General features: G+C 46.5%; 1 protein-coding gene across 1 annotated transcript in view; it reads left to right on the top strand.

The window, feature by feature from the left end:
• Positions 1 to 8,664: 8,664 nt before the first annotated feature.
• Positions 8,665 to 18,984, top strand: part of PDIA5 (protein disulfide isomerase family A member 5) — a 99,185-nt gene continuing 88,865 nt past the window's right edge. The window contains exon 1 of the mRNA XM_080601352.1: positions 8,665 to 8,833. Coding sequence (XP_080457478.1) covers positions 8,747 to 8,833 — 87 coding nt within the window. The 5' untranslated portion in view covers positions 8,665 to 8,746. The remainder of the gene's footprint in view (positions 8,834 to 18,984) is intronic.

The following is an 18,984-nucleotide window of genomic DNA, read 5'->3' as shown; positions in this document are numbered from 1 at the left end:
ATGCTACTCACACTTTGCCTTGATGGGAGTTACATTCATCACAGGGTCTTTTGCATGTCCCAAAAGAGTGTTTCACAAAGAGAGATGGGGTTTCACATTCACAGATGCATGTTTCACAAAAGAGATGGGGTGATTCATGCAGTTTGTTTTCCCAATTATAGTAGCTTAAAAGAGGATGCCCTTTCGCTTGATAAAGGGGGAACTGAAACAAGGCAATATAAGGCTGAGTTCCCTATATTTGAGCATACTTTTTAACTAACTAAGACCTTTTATTTCAGAACAGTCAGCTGTACAGTGTAAGTACTCACTGCACTGCCCTGATGGAACTCAGTTTCTCTTAGGAGCGCTCAGCATTTCTGCAAATCTGATCAGATACCAAGCTGGATGCCAAGAAACAGAGATATCAACATTTAGGGGTGATGTGGAAAAAAATCATTTAAGCGGTTTGCCCAATGTTATAGAGATCATGTTTTATTAACGATAGGTCTGCCTTTTCCCTTCCAGTTATCTCCAGCCTTTAATTACAAGTCTCCCAACAATTGCAACAAACAGGTTAGGGAGTCTGTGGAAATAAAAAAGCGTAATTGTGTAATTAAAAACTCCACCTCACAAACCATGCTCAGGAAAGCCAATACAGTTTTTCAAACATCCTTAATCTATCATTTCCCAACTTTTGAGTGAGCTACTTTGTTCCTTCTGCACTTAGAATCTGGGGGAGGAGGGGATCTGAAGTTGCAATTTCTTGCTCCGCCTTGGCCTCCCACAGACGTGTGCCAGTTCTCTCCTGATCCTGGGGGGTATTTCTCAGCCTAGAGGCACCCAGTTTCCCCCGTGCAAGAGGCTGATGTTTCTGGCATGGGGTGGGGAAGCAGCCCAGCCGATCTGTGCAGCTGCAGGCTGGCCTGCTGGAGCTGTGGGAGATGGGGGCCCTGAGGACGCAGGCGCTTGCTGTTACACGTGTGCAAACGACAGCTTTGGTTTGCTTTTTTAATCTGAACTTAATTTGGGAAAATTGGGCAGTTCTTCACAGAGACTGCAAAGGGCATGACTCCGCCATGAAGGCCAGATGCCTGCTCCAAGGGAGGAGGGAATTAGAGGCTTTCAGACTAAGTAAAGGTGGTCAGGAGTTTTTAAGGCACCTCATCCGCTAAGCCTAATGCTTAGAGATGGCTGAATAATTCTGGCAGAAGTTTCCCAAAATAATTAAACTTGGAGCAGATGCCCAGAATAGAAAATTTCTGCTCAAACAGTTGAATTTAATGAAGAGAATCATACCTGAAATAATTAGGTTGTATCAGAAACCTTTCCGTACCTGGTGTGGTTTCTGGGTCCACTCACCACAAGATAACCCTGCCAGCTGCTAGAAAGCTCCCGGCTTCTAAAGCCACTTTTGTCTATTTTTATGTGTGTGTAGCCGATGAAGCCAGAATATACAGGAACCAAAAACGCGACCAATGAGAAAATCATTGCAGAAGGAACTGAGAATCGTTATTATTTATGATGTTTACTGTATGTGCCTAACGACTGACCTACTAAGTAGGCCCTTGAGAAAGAGAGCAAGAGACAGTCTTTGGCTCAAAGACTTTATGGTCTGAGCAGCACAAAAGACACGAGATGGAGCAGTGGATATAATGCATAAGGATAGTGAACAAGGAGACGGCAGCAGAGGAACTTTTTTATCTACATCTTTCTTTGGAGGGAAGAGGCAAATATCTTATGTAGAGGTCAGCTAAGCGGAAAGAAATGTAATTGGGAAATGGATATTACAGGGAAAGACGGCACAGGAGAGAAGAGAATAAGAGGATATCTGCGAGGCAGGAGCGGAAAAAATTGTGTAGGAGCAAGAGAGTTCGAGAAAGCCGCAAATGAAGACAGAGCCAAGACGCTATAGTGCAAAATCCAGACCGTCACCTGCGTGTGCAGAGATCCTGGCTTTGGCGGCGTCCGGCTGGAGACTTTGGCTGGCCCTCCTGCTCGGCTTTTTCCTGGGGGCACAGGGAAGCGAGGGGAGGAGAAGTCACCTGGAGATCCCCCTCCCTCTCCCGGGCCCCAGCGAACAGTGCTGTCTGCCTGTCCTGGGGCCATACCGCAATTCCAGAGTCTCCCGCTGAACCCCAGGAGGAGAAAATCGTTTTTCAGCTTCAGCAAACAGCCGTGTGATAAGGCTTTCTGAGAGGGTAGGCATGTGGATACCCTCGATAATAAAGGTGTAGGAAGGAATTTACCTGGCTGGCAGAGTTCCTGCTCGGTGTTATAAAGCTGCAAGGATTTCACCATTGTATTACAGTACCAAGAGCCACACAGAGGTGTTGCTAATTATCTTAGTGAAATAAATATATCCTTAACGGAAGATCTGGAAAAACAACTGAACCTTACTATGATCCTTTGCAGTAGGAACATCCGTTTTCAACACAGACCCTACCAGAGGGTTTCACAGTGGAAACTGTCTGTAAATCTCCCTGTTTCACAAACAGCAGCCAAGTAACCTCCTGTCACCAGGCTTATGAATATTTCAAGAGGAGAAAATGAGAAAAATAATACTTTATAGACTTATTAATGGTTGCCAGGGCCCTGGGACAGAGCTCTGAAACAGAATTTAGGTCTTCTAACTCCTGTTCTTAGCCTGCAAGACAATCTTGTCCTATGAGACCCACCTTAGACAATCTTTTCATTGCTACAGTGGAGGCAAGAGACAAGACTGTATAGAAATGACTGAAACTGATTCCCTGGCAATGCTGAAGTGCTACGTGGACAACCAGCTGAAAAAGCAGGAGCAAATCTGCTTCCTGAACAACCTGTTTGCTGTTGTTTTTTTCTCACTCTTTTCTATTGACATTTCAGTGATGTCCACTACTGCTCTCCTCTGCCTCACTTTCCTTAGCACTCTACCTTTTACTTTTTCTGTTTCCTTCCTTTTTTGTTCAGCATTTTTTATCTCTGCCTCCTTTGTTTCCTTGTTTCTCAACTGTTTTCCTCCCTCCCTTACTGACTTTTCTCTCTGACAGCTGGGGCTTGAGCCAAAGCCTGCTGAAGTCAATCCATTACCTTCAAAGAGTTTAGGATCAAGGCTTTATTCCCACTTGCTTCCCTGCTTCTTCTACAATCTCTTTTCACATGCGGCATTCTCAGTGGCGTTTCCCTACTAAAAGATGGGTTACCGCAGTACGCAGGAAGGAAAGAGGTTTAGAGACAGAAAATCCTAAGGACCTAGTAAATTCCTTACTGAGTTGCTAAATTGCTACCCTGGCTGCACAACTTCAAAAAGGCAAAGGATTTGACAGAAAGTTGTTCTTTAATGTTAGCTTCATCACAACGCAGCTCTTTTCATATGACTGTGAGTGGTGGTCCTTGCAAAGACGAGGTCTGTCAGGAAGGAAATCCTTCCCATTAAAGTCTGCATTACTGCACATAGTAACTAGTGACTGCACGGTCGTGCATTTAATTGCATCTGCTGATCTTGAGCTTACACAGGCAGTACTTTAATCACACAAACTAATACCAGGAAAGCTGAAAAATGGAGAAAAAAAAGCACATATCGACTGGATAATGACTATGATTATATGTAATGATATAAATTGCCACAAAACATCTGTTTAATTTAATATATGCCACGTATACGTGTGCATATGTGTATATATACGTATAGAAAAAGTAGCTATAAAATTATCTACCTACATACAGAGAGGAAAAAGTACTGAATATGTGTGTATTGCATATATTGGCTATATTCTCATAGGACAGATGTATGAAAAATATTTTAGTGGAACATTGTTTGCAGCAAATATACAATATATGATGGTTGAATGCTAATACATTTTTTGTGTACAATATAGAGACAGATGCTCAGCTACTGTGGAAGGATGCAGCTCCATTGAAGACTGAGGCAAGTAGTGCAAACACTATTTTGGTCAACCAAACAATATTTTGGTGATATATTTACAATTTTACCTTTATATTTAGTCCTTTGTATGCATGAATATTTCGTGTACTCAGACCAGAGGCGTTATAACTCCACTCACACAAGAAGCCCCATCGACTTCCCCACTGCCACCCCTTGGTGTGAGGCTACCCCTGAGCAGCATGGCAGAATCAGTCTCGGTATGTGAACTTACAGAGTGAAGACAAACATTTTGCCATCAGGTTAAAGACCTATATTTTTCAAAAATAACCAGCTGGGTCCCTGTTACTGGGGTATGTAGGTGCCATCACAATCCAAGGGATGTTAGCTAAGCTCCACTAATGCACCTATTTCTGTTTTACAGGTGGAGACGTCAGCCCCCGCTAGATCATATGAGATGTAAATCCTCATGCAGGAAACCTGTGGTTGTGCTACGGACTGAATTCAGATTCAGATCTCAGCTCTCTTCACAAGTTCATTGTTCGACCCTTTCCTGATGACGCATTCAAGGTAAAACAGCCTGCAAATGTTTTATAAAGATTCTGCAAATCACTAGAAAACCGTCTCAACCGCAATACTTTGGAAACACTCAGTATTGCTGTAGTTACTGCACAACAGCTAGACTCCAATGGTTGTTTTAATGTTGTTTAAACTATTCTCTCAGCAGGTAACTGAGAGACATAAATTATCTACTACCTGCCAGCAAGGTGCCCATACTGTAAAGGTTTTTGTGTTACTCAGGAACACATTATATCCAGTTTTGGAAATTCAGTGAAAGAAATGACAGTGTTCTTAACAGTAGGTCCACTTAAACCTAAAGGGGCATGCAGACCTCAGAGTTAAAGAAAGCAATAAAATCTGTAATGGAAAAATTCTAGGAAGAAAAGTTTGGAAAACATCTGTACACAACTTTTAACTGACTCCTGCAGTACCTACTGCTTTTTTTCCTCTCCTATATAAAGAGCATCTGTCTACCTGTGGTCCAAAAGTACTTTGATTCTAGACCGAAGGAAACAACAACAATAAAGTACAAAAGTAAAATTCCCATGAAAGCTCACAGCATGTGTATTTCTCCTTTGTGCTGTGCATGGTCTGTACAAAAAGTGCACAGTCCTTCAGGACCTCAGAAATGTAAAGGGGTGTGATGCAGAAAATGGAAACACTAAGTGATATGGTTGCATAGGGCATCCTTGCAGAGCATTAAGGCTAAGAGCCTTCAAACTAAACTCCATCCTGATTTGCCTTCATGCCATCCCCATTCACTGCAGAGAGTGAATCAGGTGAAAATCACAGATGTGTTACAGCAGAGTAACAGACAGCAGTCTCTGGAGACTCATGATGTATTTCCACCATTAACAAAACAGTGTTAAAAAGAGTTTATGTAAAAGTATGAAACTGGAATGTTCAGCCTAAGAAACAATCCTCTACATTACAGCTGCACCTTTGTGTCCCTCATTTTGGCGTGCTAATGATCTTTTGTGTAACTTGTTAGCTGATGTGATGGATACACTGCATCTGCAGCCCCGCTCCAGGTGCTGAGGAGGCAGGAGTGGAAAGCTGCCTTCAGGCTCTCCCCTCTGACAGCCATCAGCTAGAGGAAAGCGCTGTGCAGCTGTGCCTCTTCTCTGAGACCACTCCCATGCAAAGTCCTACAAGGGCTAGTTCTGTCTCTTTTCCTTTTCATCATGTGCAGAAGAGCTGTAGGAAAGGTCATGATGAGCCCAGGGCTTCAATACCATCAATCTGTTGATGGCAACCAGCTCGTATGTCTCTTTTCAGCTGATGCAATCAGTGCCATGACACAGATGTCACAAAAATTATAGGAGATAAGACCATAGATTAAAAACAGTTGGCTGACGCTGAACTAAAGGAAGAGATGGTGCTGGAAGGAAGGAGGAGACCTTGATGCAGTTAAGGCAGGGAGGGAATTGTCCTTTCATTTTGGGTGCTGTGTGGTTTGGGGTCCCAGTGTAGAATACTGGTTTGCCCCTGGATTCAGTTTGGCTTGCAAAGTGCTTGTGTCTTTTTCTGTCTGCTCTACTGTCATTTTTTTGTGTGGTAAAGGTGACTCATTTTACCTTTTGTGAGAAACTGCCAGAGACTTGCTCAGGTTAAAACGAGAACAAAGAATAAAGCTTGTCAAATAAAGGAGCAACATATAGGAAATACAGAAGGTGTAATTCCTTACAGACATACATACTGTCAGTCCAGTTTTGTATTTTATCCTTCGTAAAATAGGCATTTGAATATAGACAGACAAGTAGGGATTAGCAGTCCCAACGCAGACTTTGGAAACGAACCTCATCTGAAACTGTCTGGTTTTATAGCCCTGGGCAAATCACATAATCTCTCTGCTACTGTTTTCTGATCTATAATCCAAGGGCAGTAATTCTTTCTTGCCTCTCAGTGGTGAATAAATGGGTGCTCTGACATCCATTTATTTGAGGTGCCCTATACAAATACTACAATCATGAAGAAGCAAGTGGAATATGATATTAATGCCAAATAGATACAGGGTAAAACTTGGCGTGCTGGATAGTGGCCCACTCGGATACCACTGTAACGAGTTCATTAGTAATGCACAACCAGATTGATTAAGTAGTTGGCACTGGCAAGCCCAGTCCAGACCTGGTACTTGATATATTATTTTGACCTGAGACAAATGCTCAATGATTTTGTCTTTTAAGTTCAGGCAATGCCTGTCATGTCAATACAAAATATCGAGCTGAAATGAAAGAAAGAAGCTGTAGTTGTCACAAGGATACCCTCTTTATTTTCTTCTCTATATAAGAATTGTGGCTTTCCAAACTGGACTTTTTTTTTTTTTTTTTTTGTATAATCTTTCAGAAAATCCACCACACTGAGGTTACTTTTGCATTGCCTGGTACTGGTAACTGTGATGCGAAGCGTCAGAAGATATAACAGTTTCCTACACAAAGGAGTCACAGGAGGATTCAAACAGTCTTTGAGGACCTGGATATCCAACTGAGATTAGAGGTCCGGATGAGTCAGGGTAGTTGTGTGCAGAAGCCTTTCAGCTCGGGGCTAGTGATCTGGAGGTGAGCAGCGTCTGGAAGAGGTGGCCTGTTCCTGGAAGGTTTGATCGCTTGTTTGAAATGGGCTTCAACTGGGAATCCAAAGCCTTTTGCTGGTAGGCTGATTATTTTATTGTTTTGGGTCCTTCCACTGTAGATGAAGAGATTCCTGCCTTTCCTTTCCTCTCCTAAGTCTTTCTCTGGCTGTGCATCCTTCCTCATCCCAATCTCCTGACGGTTCCTGCGCTGCCCTGCTCGGACATTCACCAGCATTTTTAGGTGAAGCTAAGGATTGCCAGCCCCATTTGGAGGCAGGCTAACCGAGGCCTCCCGCAAACGGGAAGCGAGGTGTAGCACTGTGAAATGGTTTGCTAAAGGTTAGCCAGCTGTGACTGAGGAAAGCACGCACTGTTTCCGCCGCAAAAGATGCCACAAAAGTGTAAACGCTCATAGTAATAACTTTCTCGATGTGTATTTCTGCTTTGCAAAATTACATCTCCACCAGGGGACTTGTTAATGTCAACGGTGTTCAGTTTTCATGATCACCGCTTGAAGTGATCAGTCAGCTGTATGGATCTACAAATTGCTCCCTTGAAGCCAGCCTCTTGGTGTAATGCCCAGGCGACAGCCAGCCGCAAGGATCAGACTCAAAAAGACGCCTTTGATTTCCCTTTGATGTTTCTGAGCCAAGGAAGAATTTCACGCGGCCACTGGGCTGTAGGTGAGGATCCCGCCTGGTTGTGGGAAGCCAGTTGTAACACCTCTGACCCGCTTTGGTGCTCAGATTACCAGAGGACAGCCGGGATATCGTGGCGAGGCAGAGGGGGGACGCTGCGTGTGGCGAACCGAGGGCATGGGCTGAGTTGTTGGCCTGGGTGCAGCCAGACAGTGCCGTTATAACGGAGGTCACACAGACCGATCCAGGTCAGAGTCGCTGCGTTTATTACCGATCTGGGTCAGGCTCCCTGCATTTATTCCCCTGCAGTTTGGCACTGTTGGACCGCACGGCTTTCCTTTAGGTTTAAAGGGGTGAGAGGACCACAGGACTCTCCTTCAGGATTTAAGGTGTGAGAGGAAGGCAGGACTCTCCTTTAGGATTTAAGACACGTGAAGACTGGAGGGCTCTCCTCTAGGATTTAAGACATGAGGACCGGAGGACTCTCCTTTAGGTTTTAAAGGGTGAGAGGACCACAGGACTCTCCTTTAGGATTTAAGGTGTGAGAGGAAAGCAGGACTCTCCCTTAGGATTTAAGGTGTGAGAGGAAGGCAGGACTCTCCCTTAGGATTTAAGGCGTGAGAGGACTGCAGGGCTCTCCTTTAGGATTTAAGACATGTGAGGACTGCAGGGCTCTCCTTTAGGATTTAAGGTGCAAGAGGACCACAGGGCCCTCCTTTAGGATTTAAGATATGTGAGGACAGGAGGGCTCTCCTGTAGGATTTAAGGTGTGAGAGGACCGCAGGGTTCTCCCGTAGGATTTAAGACACGTGAGGACCGCAGGACTCTCCTTCAGGATTTAACACTCGCAAGCGGGCACAACTGAGGAGGAGGAAACCAGGTCCTCATTCCTTCGCCTCTCTTCCACTTAACTCTTGCCCCCCTCTCTTTATTTTCTGTGCCCTCGTCCCCCTCTCCTCACAACCCGCCCCCCCCGCAGGAGCTCCAGAAGCCCCTCAGCGCCGAGGCGGCAGCGCCGGGGCGCCGCGCCTACAACCCCCAGCATGCCCCGGGGGCGGCGGGGCGGGGCGGCAGGAGCGCGCGCGCGCGCGGCCAGACGTGGCAGCAGCCGCATCCCGCAGCGGCGGGGGCTCGGCGATGGCTGCGGCGGGGCTGGGCGCGGGGGCTGCGCGCCGCGGGCGGCTCCCGCTGCTGGGGCTGGGGCTGCTGCTGCTGGGCATGGCGGTGAGTGACGGAACGGGACGGGGCGGCGCGGGGCTCGGACGCGGGGGTGTCCCCGTGCCCCGCGGCGGGAGGAGTTGGGCGAAGTTGGGAGCGGGACGGGGCCGCCGGGGTGCATCGCCCTGCTGCGCCTCGCCTCCTCCCCTTCCCCTCCTCGCCCTCCTTCCCTCCCCTTCTCCCCGCTTCCCTCCTCTCCCCGCAGCCCGAGGGCAGCAGCCGCCCAGCGTGCGGCTCCCGCAGCCCGGCTGCTGCGAGGGGGGCTCCGGGTGCGGGGCCGCGGGGGCTGCCGGCCGCGCTGAACTTGTCCTGCTCGCCTCCTGCTCGCCCTCTGGTCGCCCCCCTTAGCCCGAGCGGTGCTGCCTCGCTGGCTGCGGGGCGTGAGCTCCACCTCGTCCTTCTGCCTGGGCAAATAGAGTTAATAATTAATGCGTAATTACCGGAATTCTCTTAGCACGCCAGATCTGAAATGCGCGACCTGGGAGCGCTCACCTCGCCGGCACGACCCCAGCGCGGCATCGGTGATCGTCCCCTGCTTGCTGCGGGACGGGCAGCCCCCGGTACCCTTCCTCTGGGGCTCGGCAGGAGGCTGGAGAAATGCTGTGCGTGCTGCACGGCGTCTGCCTCCTTCTGAGCCCACTCTGGCAGCACGGACGGAGCCCTCGCTAATTTATTTATTGAGTTAAAGTGAAACTGAGGGCAGGGCGAACTCTTCCTGAAATGCTGGAGAGGTCTTGGAGTGCCTTTTCCCACCCCACCTGCCTGTGCCTCCTCCCCGATGCGCCCGGTACTCGGCTCAGCGGTCCTTGTGGCAGCGTGCTGCCTGCGCTGGGCATGTGCTGTGCACCAAGTGGACTGAATTTCCCTCCTTTTAGAGACATAAACGTGGGGAGTTATGTGTAACGTTTCCTTCCGCGTCCGCGGAGACCGTAGGACTTTCATTTACTGTAATATTCATTTTATGTTAATGCAAGTGTTTTGCTGTGAGTTCTCCTTGTAGGTGAAGAGATCTTTTTCTTCCAGGTAAAATAAGGCTTCCCTCCTGTGAATATGTTGCTTCTAGCTATTCTAGTTACCCTTCTTTGGACCTTTTGTATTGCGGACCTGTTGCCTTTGAGACGAGCAGAGTAGGCTTGCCATTGTCAGTGAAATTGTATGATGCCATTATAATTTATCTACATTATTCTCTCTTCCCCTTCTTAACTTGCCCGAGCATTTTATTTGCTCTGTGATGCTGCATGCTGAGCAGATGTCTTCATTGAGCTGTTGATTCAGCTAATTCTTTCCCCTTTGCTGTGTACAAGTAGTTTAAATTATTTCTTCCAATTTGCATTATCTTGCACTTGAAGGTGTGATTTTTCATCTTGAAATATGTAACTCGCTCTACGCCAGGATTAAAAAAAAACTAGCCTACAGCTGTGACATTGCAAAACCTGCTTTTAATTTTTTCTTGAGTCAATGTTTGCAAAGGCAGTGAGGCTGCTTAAATCAGGATGTTCTCGGTGTGCAAAGTTAAAGTGCAGGTAATGCTGGCTGCTTGGTGGGACAGAGGTTAACGAGAACATTGTCTTTCTTTGTAGCCCTGCCCTTCTTGATGTTTACAGTTTAGGTTGACACAGCTAGTTCTTTATGTACCCAAATATGATTTATTTCTTTTTTTTTTTTCTGGAAGTGTTGAGTGCCAGCAGTGCACCTGGGATAGCGGCTAGAGCTCTGCATGCTTGGTGCTCCTAAAATACAGGGGTCATTTTTAAAACAGGACCCAAAATTTGAGGCAGCTTCCGAGAATTGAAGTCCTTATCTCTGCAAGACTTCCTGCGTTTGTCGAAGTAAAGCTGCAAAGCTGGATGAACAAAATGCTGCAAGGTTTTCCAAGGGAAGATGCTCAGTTATCTTCTGCATCGCTGCAAATCTGTGGCGCGTGAGGAAGGACTTGTGGCCACCTCCGCCTGCCGTGAAGGTTTTTTTTCTTAAATGACTTGGGGAGTCATAGGGAAATTGTGGTCTCACTTCAGAGATACTTCCCTATTTCGGTATGTCGAGTGGTTGACTAAATCCCGTGCTTGAAGGGCTGAACATGCTGTTGGAGGCGCTGGGAAGGAGTTTGCTTCAACGAGGGGGATTTGTATTCCTCCCAAGCGTCAGGTGCTGTGTCTTCTCCCTGCCAGAGGGCAGCCGCTGCTTCCAGCAGGATTGCACATCTGGGATACGTTTGCTGTGTAAGCACCGCCTGAATGTTATCTCAGGCCGACGTGGCAAAGATCAGTTAGTGCTCTGCGTGGTGGTGTGAGAGCAGAGAAACTGAGTCAAGAGAACGTGGCCAAGTTACAGCCTTCAGGAAGCACGAGGCTGCTCGCCCTGGTGCCATTCAAGCGCGGTGCCTTCAAAGAAAGCTTTTAAGGCAACGTGCCAGGCTTCCTGAGCCTGAAATCTGAACAGGTCCCAGGTAACGTCGCTGCTGTGCCCTGGTGAGCAGGGGCATGGACTTGTGCATCCAGGCAGGTGGAGGAGTCGGACATGGCTCACTCTGTGTTGCAGGTAGCCCTGCTGTGGCTGCGGTGGCCTCAGTGGTGGCTTTGCTTCAGGTGGGTTTGCAGGCAGGCTGCAGGGTGCTGCTCTGCTTCTCTTTTTGATGTTGTGGCCCTTGGGCTTGAATTGAGGAGTGCCTCTTCGTTCGCTGTTACTGTTTGTACTGCAGGTGCTGCTTTGGGAAGTGCCTTGCTGCACTTGGAGCAATGGCATTGTGGAGAGTAAATCCCTTACTTACTGTCCTCTATTCCTGCTTTGTCTGCTTCTTCCTTAAATATAGATTTTATAAAACTTGTGGCATGGGCTGTGCTCCATCTCCTCAGATGCCCTACCCAAAGCAAACCTTGGCTTTCAGGGCTGGTTTTGTTACACAGCTCCGTACCTTTTGGATTGGCATTTTGAATCCGTGGGCATCGGTGCCGAAACTCCCATTCCCTTTAGAAGGACTGGGACATTGCTGCAGGCACGGCGTGGACACCAGCAGTGATGTTTCTGCTGAGAGCTGTTGGCACTCGGCCACGAACGCTGTGTTTGTTCTGTTGTTGACCGTTTCTTTTGCTTTTCAGCGACGTGGTTCCTTGAGTTCCCCCGTTTCAGTAAAATGGGGGTACTGAGACTAACCTTTCTTCAAAGCTGCTTTTGGAGGTCTGTGAATGGAAAAACTCAATGCAGGTTGGAACCACAATGAGAACCTAACGTTGCCTTAAATTCCTTGATGGAGATGGGGTTGCTCTGGAAGTAAGGTATGGTTTACTTTGATCCTGCCACCATTTTGAGCTTGTGAATCACAGGAGATGGTGATAGCAAAGCAGGTCTTAAATTTTGGTTCTTTGCTAGCTGGGAGCAGCAGGTAGCATTCATGGAGAGCGCTGAGCCTTGTGTGCTTGCAGAACGAAAATAAGAGGTAATCTTTCTTTGGGTCTGCCATGGGTCCTGCCTGCTTGGGTCCATAGTCCTGTAGCATATTTGCTGAGTGGTTGCAGATAGCCTCCTTCTCTCCACCTCTTCGTTTTTTGGGAGATGGGACACCATGTGCGTGTGGTTGTGCACAGCTCTAGGATTGTCGGCTTGCTCAGGCTCTGCCTTTGTTTTGTCTCTTGCAGATCTCTTCTTTTGCTCCAGCTGTTTAAATTAAGCTTATTCGCCTCTCACCTGGCAGAAAAATGTGAGGATTAATTAGTTAATATTTGTGCAATGCTTTGAAGATAATGAATGCCTTATGAAGTGCTAAGGATTTTCAGGTGCCGTTTTTTGCCCTCTCTTCGTTAAGTCCCATAAATAGTGGCTTTGTCTTCCTTTTATAGCATCTTCTACCTGCTTCTTGTGTTAGGCGATAGTTCTTTAAACTTCTTCAAAATCCAGTTTTTAGTGGGGGATTATAGCATATGCTTTCCTTGTGCCCTTAGTTCCTGAAGTTATCCAAATGTGCTTGTTCAGAAGTGACACCTGAAATACTTTTTTATCAACAGCTTGTTTAATATATATTGCAGCATTGCCTGGCTGGAAGGGAGAAAGTGAGCTTCGTGTTCATAATAAGGAGAAAGTTCTTTGTCAGCATTAGTAATTGACCCTATTACAGTCAGTTGTTAATTAGCAAATAGTTGCACGGTTTTTCCTTCACTAAGCATTTGAAAACCAGAGATAAACCATACAATTAATTGGCTACGTGGAGCTTTGCAACAACATTTAATACAGACTATTATGCCTGTAGCTTATGTTCCTTAAAACCCAGTGTTTAAGAACAATATGAACAGTAGAGACTAGTCAAATCTTGACGTCGCCATGGTATTTTTGCTATCTTCTATATTTGGAAAGTGAACATAGCAAGTACCACGTTAAGTTGAATGCCTTATTTGTTGCGTTCTTCAGTCTAAGTTTAAAGAATATGAGGACACTGTGTCAGGATTTTAATTTGCCTTCCTTCGTGAGCAGAAGTCTCTTTCAGACATGACCCACCACAGTAAAATGTCAGCAGCTCTTGTTTTTTTTTTTTTTTATTCCTTGTATGGCTTGAGGTGAGAATTAATTGATCTGGATTACATACAGAATAAGAATATGTTCTTCCATGGAGTTCGAGGGGAAATGAACAGAAAAGGAACAGAAGTGTCCAGTGGGACTGTCTGCAGAAGTGAATCCGTCAGGCAAGAACGTGGTTCCTGAGCGCTGTCAGTCACCTCATGCAGAGGTTCTCGGTCTTCTGGCAGTGTGTGTTGGCTGGAGCGTTCCTCTGAGCGGCTTTTCGGACCCATCGCAGGTGATGTCCGGTGGCCTCTGTGCCGGTGGCCATCAGCACGCCGCGGTATGGGAACCCTGGTGGTTGTCCTTAGGAAAAGATTGTGGTGTGGTCCCAGTGGGATGGTAGGGGCGTCAGGTGTGACCGCTGAAATCGGAGGGCAAAGTGTGTCCCTATCTCTTGCCCTTGCTTCAAATGATCAATTCTTAGCAGGCTTCCTCGAGGTACCTTTGGGTAAAAGAGAGAACCCCGTCTCCCCTCATCTGGTTTGATTAAAATGTTTTTACAGCTATTTTAGATATTAATCATGAATGAAATCAGGGGACTGTCCTGCTTATCACTATCCATCCTGGAAGACATTTGTTACAAATGGCTCAGTGATCACAGCAGCACAGCCCTGAATGTAAATAGCGGAGGAGGGAGGGCTTGAGTGAAAAGCAAGCAATTATTGCACAAGGTCAAGAGCGGTTTGTATGATGAAAAAGGAAGATAAAACATCTGCAGTCAAACGGTGATTCTTGTAAACATGAGAGCTTTGGATTTGAACATCGTGTATTTTAAGCTAGAACAAACTGGGGGGAAGGGAGCAACACATCTGTTCTTCTATTGCTCTCACCTGGAGATAACTTGGAGCTGTTATGTTCAGTACGAGCCCTCTACCTGCACCCTAGGACCTGCTGTGTCGCTGCCTTGTCTGCGGGTTTACAGAGCGGCACCACTGCAGGACATGGATGTGCCTCCGAACCCACCCTCAGGTGAAGTGCCTGTCCTGCTACAGGCTTTGTTCTGGGAACTGAGATGGGAAGGACAGGTGAGGTCTGGTCTTGTTCTTGGGGTTTCTTATCTTTTTTTTCCCCCACCACGTTTTAATGTAGCAGGCAAGACATCTTTTTCGAGTGTGAAACGTTCCTTCCCCCTCCAGAGAAATGAACTATGAAATTAAATTTTGTGATCTCCGTTACTGCTTGGGATTCTGCGGCAGGTCTGGTCTTCAGCTAAATTCCCCTAAACTGCCTTGTCAGACACAATCTGTTTCATATGCACAGGGTCACTCATTGACCATATTTATGGTGGGTTGAATGCTGTTGTCCCAAAATGAGAATGACATCAGTGGGCGACTAAGCTAAGGCAGAAATCAAAGTCAATATGTTGCTGGAAAATGGGCTTTTGAAATTGTGCTTGAGTGTAAGACTCTGCTCCTGCCAAGCAGCAGTTGCGCAGGAATCGGTGTTCACATCAGTCCTAGCTCTTCTTGATAAGCAGTCTGCAAATTGTCTACCTAATTATACATGCAAGTGTTAGTGTAGTTGAATGTTGACATATGGATTCAGGCACTGAAGCACTGTTTCAGCCACGTATCTATTTGTAATTTTTATGCATAATTTGTGTCCAGGGAAATATATATTTCATGCATTTGAGCTGGAAATAAGAGAATAGGAAATAGTTTTTCTGTCCAGTATACAGTGCTACTCCTCTGATAGTTACTTCGTACTTAACTATGATTTGTATTTTCTTGTTTTTAAAACTGTTTTCATTGCTGTTGATAAAAACTTCTCCTCCAGGCATGCTGCTTGTCCTTAGCAAGAGACCATGCCATTGTGAAGCTTTTGTGGGGAGCAAGGCATAAATCGAACTTGGTTCTGTGGGAACAGCAGTTAAGCATTTATCCAATTTAATTTGAATAATAAATGTAAAATATGAAAATATGTTCTTATGGCTGCTTAAAAGATATTCCCATTTTTCATTCTCAAATAAGACTCGGCGAAGATTAAGAACTTGAGAAATAAACCCGACTTTCTCAGATCCTTGGTGATTTTGAGAAAACATGGCCTGAGGGATGAGCACATTCTCCCATAGCGTCAGTCCTGGAAGTATAATTAGCAAATAGTTATTTGCTTGAAACTCTCTTTGCCTCTGGGTTTCTGAAGGCTCAGATGGGTCTCGGGTAGCAGCTCGGAGCGGGGCTGTGGAGCGCGGCGCTGCTCTTCAACGCATGTGGATGCTCAGCAGCTCTGCAAGGAGCTGCTGGAGAGTGGGCGAAGAGAAGGGAAATCACACCTCTTTGACTGCTCAGGCTGCTTCCACCTAGCTGGTAAGATTCAATATTTAAATACAGGCTTTGATTTGAAGAGCAGAGGCGGAGCTAGAGCACGTGTGGCTTTGTGCCTTGTTTTCAAATAGCGGTATCTCAGCGGTTTCGAACTGGCTGTCTCGAGGGGTTTGGTTCGCCTTCGTCTTACTGAGCATCCGTGATGCAGCTTGGATCAGGCACCGCGACCACGTGCGTGCTGCGTGACCTACGCAGTACAAAATACTGTGAAAATGTATTCTGATTCAGATCTTGGGCTGGGGAAAATACGCAGACAAGAAGTGGTACCAGATCTGGATTTTGCAGCCTGCCTCCTGTATGCCTTTCTCTGAAAGCCTTAAATAAATTTCCTGCATCCAAGGATATCGGGTGACTGTTGCACTGGGGACGGCGCTCAGAGCCAGCCGTGGATGAGGACCCGTTCTGCTAGGCACTGTGTGAACACAATGTGAAATAAAACAAACCTTCCTCTGTATTTACCTCAATTTCTTCTCAACGTAACCCTCCCTGGGGAGGGATGGTGCAGATGCTGCATGTGTTGGTCCTAATATGTCTTCGGCTTTAACGGGGACCGGGATAGGCAGCTGCTTGAGGAGGCTCTTAGTTGAAGCATTTAGAGTCTTCCTTAGCTTCTCAGTGGTGGTTGTGACTAGATTTTAAATTTTTAGGATGCTCAAGTGACAAGAGAGTTTCGCTGGCTTCTTATTTATAGAGTTCCATATGTGTGAGTGTAGCAGTTCCTGCTGCATGCAAGAGGAGCCTTCCTGCCCAGGAGGGACCGTCACCTTTCTTGACCTCTTCTTTCTTTAATAGGAGCTTATTCTCCTTTTGTGCCCTGGATCGAAACTAAAAGCAGCGTGGTCGCTCCGGCTGGCTGATGAGCTCTCCTGCAGACTCTGGCAGAACGTCTGGAGTAAATCTACCTGAGTCATGTCTGACAATTACAGTCGTACGGCGCAGAACATGCAAATCAGCCTCGTCTTCGCTGCCGCTTTGCCTGTGGGCTGTGCACAAGTGTGATGCTGACTTTTGGCGAGGAGTGCAGAGCTGCTTCCATGAGGTGGTTTCCCCACCCTCATCATTTTGGGCTGCTGCAGCCCAGCTGAGGGTGTAGCTGCTGAGACGAGCGTCGCAGCCTCGGCTTCGTGGCAGGGCACATCAGCCCCGTGGCCGGGACTGGCACCCGCTGAAAATATCTGCTTGTCTCTGTGAGCTGCCAGCACAGGTTCTTTGGGAGGTTTGATGGGAAACCGGCCTCTTATTTATTCCTGGAGAGGGCTTTTCTTAATTTCAGCAGGAGAAAGCCGGAGAGCATAGAACTACTTAATTCTTATCAGTTTGCAAACACCGCGCGATGCAAATGCTTGTCGGAAGGCGGTGAACTTTTCAGCACAGCTGATAACCTCCCATATTGCTGCCGCTGCCTTAGATGTGCAGTCAGGGCATTTCTGCCCAACTGGATGCCTTCAGCTCTGGTTTTAATACCCAGGAAAGGCTGCAACATTAATCTTAATTAAAAGGCAGATAATGGTTTATTCTGCAGGGCTGATGCACAGTGGGTTTTGCTCTAAACTAGAGCATCAGAGAAGGGTGCTGTAGTTAAACTGCAGCAAAATGAATAACGTGCATTGATACCTAGGGAGAGATTGGGCAAAGTAACGGAGGCTATTTGCAATGCAATGTGCTTCTCCCTCAAAGTGCCCGCAGTTCCACCAGCGCAGCGAGTTCTCTGTTAGTGGCAACGCAGACAAAGCAGTACTTAAAGCTGTCACCGTTTCCAGAATCCAATTTTTCAAAAGGTTTATAGCTCTGCCATTATAAGAAAAAAAAATCTCTGAAATTGGCTAAACAGCATTTCCATCTGGAAAAGACATGAAATACGTGTGCTTCGAAGCTATCGGTAAAGCTGTACGGATGCTTTACACAAAGTTCATAATACCATTTGGTGTCAGGTTGAAAGTGGCCTTTGTAGCTTTTTTGTACTCCAATTCTTTCTTCTCAGCAGTGAGCTCATAACTACTTATCCTTATTTAACTGTGATTTGCTAAACCGAGGGAACAGCCTGCGGTTTCACTTTTTCCATCTGTGTTCAACCTTGGTTTCGGTGAAGGTTAGGCTTAGCCTTCTGTAACTCAAGATAGAAATAAAACTTTAGGATACTTGGATAACTGCAAAAAGTTGGGGTGAAGAGAAAGCGTTTAAAAATATTTAGGATTAAAGAGATCTGCTCATAAGTCCACGTTAGATTAATCCCTCCTGCAAAGCCCCTGACTACGATCATTTTGAAGTGTGAGTGTGAACGGCTGCCTCACCTCGCTTAGCACAACTATATTTGTCTGCTCTGATTGACAGCACCATGCATTTATCTCACAAAATACACAAATGATTCACATTCATCAGCCTGAAGTAGGAAGGTTGAGCTCTGGACATCTGGATTTAGAAGAATGAGCATCTGTCAGTTGAAATAAAGCATTGAGGACGTTTGCGCTGAAGGTAGCGGCGTGCTGGCTTTTTCCCTTCTCGCAGGGAGCCCGTCGGATCTGTGGGACTCTCGCCTGTGCAGTGGGGCGACTTGTTCACCCTAAGCCTCTTCCGCCTCTCGCGCTTTTGTATTTTACATTGTAGGTTCATCTTCTGGTGACTTCCAATTCCCAAGCCCGCCCCGAGGGTGACAGCCCTTCTAGCTCGCTGGTCCCTTGCGCCTCCTCACCCTTTCCGCATGTGAAAAAAACTTCTGGTGCTGGCAAAACGTGGCTCGTAGGTGCAGATTTTGTTTCTGTGCCTCAGTGACGTGGTGTTTGCAAATAACTGAATTTGTAATGAAATGTAAAGCCTGGGGCTGCGTCCTCTGGCTTGGGTTGGCTTAGTGCCTTGTTTTTGCATGCGGCCGTCTGTAGTGCACGGGATGCAAGGGGAACGGGCTCGCTCTTCTCCCCATCTACCCTGGACGCAAATTTTACAGCCCGGTTGGAATGAGACATGATCAGAATTAGTCCCGTAATTAAGGAAACGTTGAACCTCTTGTGTGTGTTAGGCAAATGAACTAAAGCTTTTAGCCAAGCAATTAAGTGTTAAGGTTTTACTGTAAGGTGAATGTAAACTAGATAATTTCTCCAGCTAAGCTTCCCATAATCATTCCATTAGTATGAATTCATTACTGTGCAGAAGGGAGGCAGCGTAGCCTGATGGATAAGATTATTATTATTATTGAAGATTATTGCAGTAGAAATGAGCAACGGAGGCCCCAGCCGAGGTTACGGTCGTATTTTGCTAGTTTTACTTTATGGCAGGCTAAAAGACAAATTC

The sequence above is a fragment of the Anser brachyrhynchus genome (assembly GCF_964034855.1).
Source record: "Anser brachyrhynchus genome assembly, chromosome: 7".
Classification (NCBI taxonomy): domain Eukaryota; kingdom Metazoa; phylum Chordata; class Aves; order Anseriformes; family Anatidae; genus Anser; species Anser brachyrhynchus.
This window is presented reverse-complemented; position numbering and strand designations above follow the sequence as displayed.